This window comes from Mizuhopecten yessoensis, unplaced genomic scaffold (genome assembly GCF_002113885.1).
Source record: "Mizuhopecten yessoensis strain PY_sf001 unplaced genomic scaffold, ASM211388v2 scaffold7669, whole genome shotgun sequence".
In the NCBI taxonomy this organism is placed as follows: domain Eukaryota; kingdom Metazoa; phylum Mollusca; class Bivalvia; order Pectinida; family Pectinidae; genus Mizuhopecten; species Mizuhopecten yessoensis.
This window is the reverse complement of record NW_018407163.1, coordinates 576,445-584,536: the sequence shown is the minus strand read 5'-3', so window position 1 is coordinate 584,536 and position 8,092 is coordinate 576,445. Positions and strand designations below refer to the sequence as shown.

Below are 8,092 nucleotides of genomic sequence, written 5' to 3'. Positions count from 1 at the left end.
CCCATATTCAAGGTCACAGTGGTCAATATATGTTTAAATCTTTAAATGACTTGTTCTGTATAACCAATAGGTACAGGGTTATGATATTTTGCCAAAAGCATGCTAGGTTGGAAGACTTTAAACTCTGTTCAACCTAATGTCCTTGTTCGACATTCAAGGTCACAGGCGTCATATGTTTAAATCTTTTAATAGGTTCTTATGAATCAAACACTGATATTCTGCCTGTAGCTGTATTTTAGTCCACTTTTAAGATTACAAGTGTGAGATTAATACCAGGTGAGCGATTCAGGCCCATTGGGCCTCTTGTTTACCCATGCGCTATGTTTTCACTGTTAGATAGACAAATAAATTAAAAGCTTGAATCTCATTATTTTACTATCTCCCCTTGCACTGCTTTTCACAATGATTTGACTTATGATATTAAAAATAAATGTTATGGAAGATTACATACATGAAATGAGAATAATATTAAAACCAGATCAGTAAGAAACAGTATTGTGAATGTGATAAGCTTAAGATTACATGTGATTTTGTTGTAGGGAGCTGACCTGTCCCATGTGTTCTGTACAGAGGGCTCAGCTAATGTGATCAAGTCATACAGTCCAGAACTCATCGTACACCCCATACTGTAAGTATACTTCATGTACACTACAATACAGTATTACATCAGTGTACATGTAGTATTACATCAGTAGACATACTGTAAGTATACCTCATGTACAGTAATACATCAGTAGACATACTGTTAGTATACTTCATGTACAGTATTACATTAGTGTACAGTATCACATCAGTAGACATACTGTAAGTATACTTCATGTACAGTAATACATCAGTAGACATACTGTAAGTATACTTCATGTACAGTATTACATCAGTAGACATACTGTAAGTATACTTCATGTACAGTTATACATCAGTAGACATACTGTAAGTATACTTCATGTACAGTAATACATCAGTAGCCATACTGTAAATATACTTTACTTGTATATATAAAGTATGACATGAGATGAATTAACTGTTTTTTACAATTCTGGAAATATAAATTTGTTAGTGATGAAATATTTTGGAGAGTTTACATGTAGTCATTAGTATTTTCATATTTTATTTGTGTTTACATTTTAACAAGGAGACTATTTTGAATCTAATGAATAGTTTTATCTGTGTTAAAATTTGTCATTATTCAGGGATTCTGAAGATGTGATGACTCAAATGGAGGAATGGTTACCACGACTTCATGCCATTGTCCTTGGTCCAGGGTTGGGCAGATCCTCTAAGAGTATCAGAAATGCAACGGTAAGTTAAATGATTTTAATGAATATTTGGAGTCAAATATAAAGAATATCAGACATTTATGAAGACAGTGAAAACATGAATATTTTTTTGGATGACAATATTACAGGAACTAAATATTTCACATGCACATATTTTTTCTCTGTTCTGTTACGCATGTAGAGGTCATCAGTTAATACTCAATTGTACCCAGATCAAAGGTCAGCACTCACTGGTACTCGGGTTAAGGGTCAACACTAAGTATCTAGACCAAGGCTCAACACTTATTAGGTAGAGGTAAGGGGTCAAGAGTTAATAGGTACCCATGCAGATCAAGGGTCAATATTCACTGAAGCTTTCCAGGTCAAGGGTCAACACTAAGTATCCATGTTAAGGATCAATATTTATTAGGTATTCAGGTCAAAGATCAGGTATACCCGTATTGAGGGTCAACATTCACTAGTTATCCATATCATAGGTCAACACTAATTAGGTTATTTAGTCAAAAGTCAACACTCACTTGGTACCATTGTAAGGGTCAATATTCTCTGGGTTCCCAGGTCAAGGGTCAACACAGTTATACTGCATTTATTAGGTTTCAGGTCACTACAAGGTTCAGGTACATGGGTCAAAGGTCAACTCTAACTATGTACAGGTCGAGGATGTGTTTGCTGCCTTTCAGATATGCAATGATAGTGTATAAAGTTTAAAAACCCAGCAAAGTCGTATTTTAGAGTATATGATATAACATTTAGTATTGATAAACCTCTGAGGTTTTGTCCTGGTAAGTCATGTTTACTAGCTCTGGGTCTGTAGCCATGTAATTGCGTAATCCAAGGTACCAAGTCTTACATTCAAATCGCTATTGTAAAATGTAATAATTTTCATGACTTTGTTTTGTTTCAGGCAATCGTTGAGAAGGCTAAGGAGAGAGACATTCCACTGGTTATAGATGCTGTGAGTTGTCTGGAAACTTTGGTACACTTACAATGCAATGTAATTCATTGTAGGACTGTTGATTACAAATCTTCAATAACAATTATTACCAACTAATCAGTTTTTCATTTGGAAGGAAGAAATTATGTGGCAAAATCTAAAAATGAATTTAATTTGAATTAAGCAAGAAACAACATGTCCGAATTTAAAAGTCAAAAGTGAGGTTGAAAAATTTGTAGGGATTTATAGCAAATCGTGTAAAATTTACATTACAGTTGTAAATTAACATTATACAATTATGGACTTCAGGTGAGGTCTGTCCCTGATTTACGAGCCTGGTCTGAACAATATTCACAGAGGCCGAAGGCCGAGGTGAATATTGTTCAGACCAGGTCCGTAAATCAGGGAGAGACCGACCTGAAGTCCACAATTGTTTTATTATATGACATTTTACAATCAGATTAATAATTTTTCAAGTCATAAACACACGGACGGCATGGACCATTTTGGAATCACAGAGTGAAGCACTTCAAATACAAAATAACATACACACAAATTTGATTTCAAATTCAATTCATGTGATATTTAATTTCAAATAAAATCGACATCATCAATACTCACATAGTTCAGAATATGATGAGATAATGCATTTGTAGTTGAATTCAGTAGTGTAATTGGTAACAGAATCACAGACTTGCTGGGAAATTACCTAGGGCTATTTTCAGTAGCTGTCTGTAACACTTTTCTATTTATAGGTCGAGGTCTGTAACACTTTTCTATTAATAGAACAAGGTCTGTAACATATTTACAGACTCGTCACGTGACGTCGCTCCTCCAATCAGGGCTGGGAATTAGCACCAGTCATATAATAATACATATTACAGACTCACAGCTAGATTGTCCTTAATCTCCAATGTTTCTTGTGTAACACACACATTTTATTTCAGTAAACATATAAAAATGTTTCATAATGTATGCCTTATTCAGTACATGAAATTCAAAACAAAACAGCATCCAGATGATCCATTAAGTTGTGGGCCATTTCTTGTTTTCTATGGTGTGTGTACGTGTTAGTTCATCTTTTACAATCAGTCTGGTTTCTATGGTGTTTGTACGTGTTAGTTCATCTTTTACAATCAGTCTGGTTTCTATGGTGTGTGTACGTGTTAGTTCATCTTTTACAATCAGTCTGGTTTCTATGGTGTGTGTACGTGTTAGTTCATCTTTCACAATCAGTCTGGTTTCTATGGTGTGTGTATGTGTTAGTTCATCGTTTACAACCAGTCTGGTTTCTATGGTGTGTGTACGTGTTAGTTCATCTTTTACAATCAGTCTGTTTTCTATGGTGTGTGTATGTGTTAGTTCATCGTTTACAATCATTCTGTTTTCTATGGTGTGTGTACGTGTTAGTTCATCTTTTACAATCAGTCTGTTTTCTATCGTGTGTGTACGTGTTAGTTCATCTTTCACAATCAGTCTGGTTTCTATAGTGTGTGTATGTGTTAGTTCATCGTTTACAATCAGTCTGGTTTGTATGGTGTGTGTACGTGTTAGTTCATCTTTCACAATCAGTCTGGTTTCTATGGTGTTTGTACGTGCTAGTTCATCTTTTACAATCAGTCTGTTTTCTGTGGTGTGTGTATGTGTTAGTTCATCGTTTACAATCATTCTGTTTTCTATGGAGTGTGTACGTGTTAGTTCATCGTTTACAATCAGTCTGGTTTGTTTATCTGCTTTGCTATCTGTCTGTTCATGTTTGCCATTGTACACACTAGATCCCTAAATAACGTATATATGAATGTTTATATTTGACAGGACGGTCTGTACCTACTAAAGGATAACCCTGGCATCATATTTGAATACACTAAAGCTATCCTCACTCCCAACGTGGTGGAATTCAACAGACTCTATGAACAAGTTGTAAGTTTGACCCTTTTTATCATAACTTTACAATTTACCCTGACTGTTATTACATTGTTATAACACCACCATATAAAGGTAAGATGATTAACATGTGTGATATCCCTCAATAGGCCTTGACAAGTAACAATGCAATGGTGTACTATGTGTTGTCACAGCTTCACAGCAAAGTAAGCAAAAACCTGGGATGTTTTCCTTGAATGTTTTTGTTCTTTCTAAATCTTAAAAACTGTGTTTCTGGATAATTGTTTGTATGTAAAAAAAACATAAAACTCTTTCCCCTTCCCAACAGATTTCAAAGAAAAATAAATTCAATTTCCAGGAAATGGGAACTCCTTGAAAATCCTCTGTGTGTGATTTGGTAGTCATCACTATTTCAGTACTAATAAGATTCTCTATTTGTGATTTTGTATTCAGCAGTATTTCAGTACTGTCAAAGATTCTCTATTTGTGATTTGGTATTCAGCAGTATTTCAGTACTGTTAAAGATCCTCTGTTTGTGATTTGGTATTCAGCAGTATTTCAGTACTGTTAAAGATCCTGTATTTGTGATTTGGTATTCAGCAGTATTTCAGTACTGTCAAAGATTCTCTATTTGTGATTTGATATTCAGCAGTATTTCAGTACTGTTAAAGATCCTCTATTTGTAATTTGGTATTCATCAGTATTTCAGTACTGTTAAAGATCCTGTATTTGTGATTTGGTATTCAGCAGTATTTCAGTTCTGTTAAGGATTCTCTATTTGTGAATTGGTATCCAGCAGTATTTCAGTACTGTTTAAGTTTCTCTGTTTGTGATTTGGTATTCAGCAGTATTTCAGTTCTGTTTAAGATTCTCTATTTGTGATTTGGTATTCAGCAGTATTTCTGTACTGTTAAAGATCCTCTATTTGTAATTTGGTATTCATCAGTATTTCAGTACTGACAAAGATTCTCTATTTGTGATTTTGTATTCAGCAGTATTTCAGTACTGTCAAAGATTCTCTATTTGTGATTTGATATTCAGCAGTATTTCAGTACTGTTAAAGTTTCTGTATTTGTGATTTGGTATTCAGCAGTATTTCAGTCCTGTTTAAGATTCTCTATTTGTGATTTGGTATTCAGCAGTATTTCAGTACTGTCAAAGATTCTCTATTTGTGATCTGATATTCAGCAGTATTTCAGTACTGTTAAAGATCCTGTATTTCTGATTTGGTATTCAGCAGTATTTCAGTTCTGTTAAGGATTCTCTATTTGTGAATTGGTATCCAGCAGTATTTCAGTACTGTTTAAGTTTCTCTATTTGTGATTTGGTATTCAGCAGTATTTCAGTTCTGTTTAAGATTCTCTATTTGTGATTTGGTATTCAGCAGTATTTCAGTACTGTTAAAGATCCTCTATTTGTAATTTGGTATTCATCAGTATTTCAGTACTGTTAAAGATCCTGTATTTGTGATTTGATATTCAGCAGTATTTCAGTACTGTTAAAGATACTCTATATGTGATTTGGTATTAAGCCGTATTTCAGTACTGTTAAAGATTCTCTTTTTGTGATTTTGTATTCAGCAGGATTTCAGTACTGTTAAAGATCCTGTATTTGTGATTTGATATTCAGCAGTATTTCAGTACTGTTAAAGATTCTCTATTTGTGATTTGGTATCCAGCAGTATTTCAGTACTGTTAAAGATCCTCTATATGTGATTTGGTATTAAGCCGTATTTCAGTACTGTTAAAGATTCTCTTTTTGTGATTTTGTATTCAGCAGTATTTCAGTACTGTTAAAGATCCTGTATTTGTGATTTGGTATTCAGCAGTATTTCAGTACTGTTAAAGTTTCTCTATTTGTGATTTGGTATTCAGCAGTATTTCTGTACTGTCAAAGATCCTCTATTTGTGATTTGGTATCCAGCAGTATTTCAGTTCTGTTTAAGATTCTCTATTTGTGATTTGGTAATCATCACTATTTCATTACTGTATGATTTCAGTACTGTCAAAGATCCTCTATATGTGATTTGGTATTCAGCAGTATTTCAGTACTGTTTAAGATCCTCTATATGTGATTTGGTATTCAGCAGTATTTCAGTACTGTTAAAGATCCTCTGTTTGTGATTTGGTATTCAGCAGTATTTCAGTACTGTTAAAGATCCTCTGTTTGTGATTTGGTATTCAGCAATATTTCAGTACTGTTAAAGATCCTCTATTTGTGATTTGGTATCCAGCAGTATTTCAGTTCTGTTAAAGTTTCTCTGTTTGTGATTTGGTATTCAGCAGTATTTCAGTACTGTTAAAGTTTCTCTATTAGTGATTTGGTATCCGGCAGTATTTCAGTACTGTCAAAGATTCTCTATTTGTGATTTTGTATTCAGCAGTATTTCAGTACTGTCAAAGCTAAGATCCTGTATTTGTGATTTAATATCCGGCAGTATTTCAGTACTGTTAAAGATCCTCTATTTGTGATTTGGTATCCAGCAGTATTTCAGTTCTGTTAAAGTTTCTCTGTTTGTGATTTGGTATTCAGCAGTATTTCAGTACTGTTAAAGTTTCTCTATTAGTGATTTGGTATCCGGCAGTATTTCAGTACTGTCAAAGATTCTCTATTTGTGATTTTGTATTCAGCAGTATTTCAGTACTGTCAAAGATCCTGTATTTGTGATTTGATATCCGGCAGTATTTCAGTACTGTTAAAGATCCTCTATTTGTGATTTGGTATCCAGCAGTATTTCAGTTCTGTTAAAGTTTCTCTATTTGTGATTTGGTATTCAGCAGTATTTCAGTACTGTTAAAGATCCTCTATATGTGATTTGGTATTAAGCCATATTTCAGTACTGTTAAAGATTCTGTATTTGTGATTTGGTATTAAGCAGTATTTCAGTACTGTTAAAGATTCTCTATTTGTGATTTTGTATTCAGCAGTATTTCAGTACTGTCAAAGATACTCTATTTGTGATTTTGTATTCAGCAGTATTTCAGTTCTGTTTAAGATTCTCTATTTGTGATTTGGTAGTCATCACTATTTCAGTTCTGTCAAAGATCCTCTATTTGTGATTTGGTATTCAGCAGTATTTCAGTACTGTTAAAGATCCTGTATTTGTGATTTGGTATTCAGCATTATTTCAGTACTGTCAAAGATACTCTATTTGTGATATTGTATTCAGCAGTATTTCAGGTCTGTTTAAGATTCTCTATTTGTGATTTGGTATTCAGCAGTATTTCAGTACTGTTTAAGATCCTCTATTTGTGATTTGGGATTCAGCAGTATTTCAGTACTGTTAAAGATTCTGTATTTGTGATTTGGTATTCAGCAGTATTTCAGTACTGTTAAAGATCCTCTATTTGTGATTTGGTATTCAGCAGTATTTCAGTACTGTTTAAGATCCTGTATTTGTGATTTGGTATTCAGCAGTATTTCAGTACTGTCAAAGATTCTCTATTTGTGATTTGGTATTCAGCAGTATTTCAGTACTGTTAAAGATCCTCTATTTGTGATTTGGTATTCAGCAGTATTTCAGTACTGTTAAAGATCCTCTATTTGTGATTTGGTATTCAGCAGTATTTCAGTACTGTCAAAGATCCTCTATTTGTGATTTGGTATTCAGCAGTATTTCAGTACTGTCAAAGATCCTCTATTTGTGATTTGGTATTCAGCAGTATTTCAGTACTGTCAAAGATCCTCTATTTGTGATTTGGTATTCAGCAGTATTTCAGTACTGTCAAAGATCCTCTATTTGTGATTTGGTATTCAGCAGTATTTCAGTACTGTCAAAGATCCTCTATTTGTGATTTGGTATTCAGCAGTATTTCAGTACTGTCAAAGATCCTCTATTTGTGATTTGGTATTCAGCAGTATTTCTGTACTGTCAAAGATCCTGTATTTGTGATTTGGTATTCAGCAGTATTTCTGTACTGTCAAAGATCCTGTATTTGTGATTTGGTATTCAGCAGTACTCAATAAAGCAGCTGATCATGAATTGCTACAAAACAAG

The 8,092-nt window shown here is 33.7% G+C and overlaps 1 protein-coding gene across 1 annotated transcript in view; it reads left to right on the top strand.

The window, feature by feature from the left end:
* LOC110454118 (ATP-dependent (S)-NAD(P)H-hydrate dehydratase-like) overlaps positions 1-8,092 on the top strand; it is a 101,833-nt gene that overhangs the window by 3,517 nt on the left and 90,224 nt on the right. Inside the window, exons 4-7 of the mRNA XM_021503491.1 lie at positions 540-628; positions 1,191-1,299; positions 2,182-2,232; positions 4,027-4,131. Coding sequence (XP_021359166.1) covers positions 540-628; positions 1,191-1,299; positions 2,182-2,232; positions 4,027-4,131 — 354 coding nt within the window. The remainder of the gene's footprint in view (positions 1-539; positions 629-1,190; positions 1,300-2,181; positions 2,233-4,026; positions 4,132-8,092) is intronic.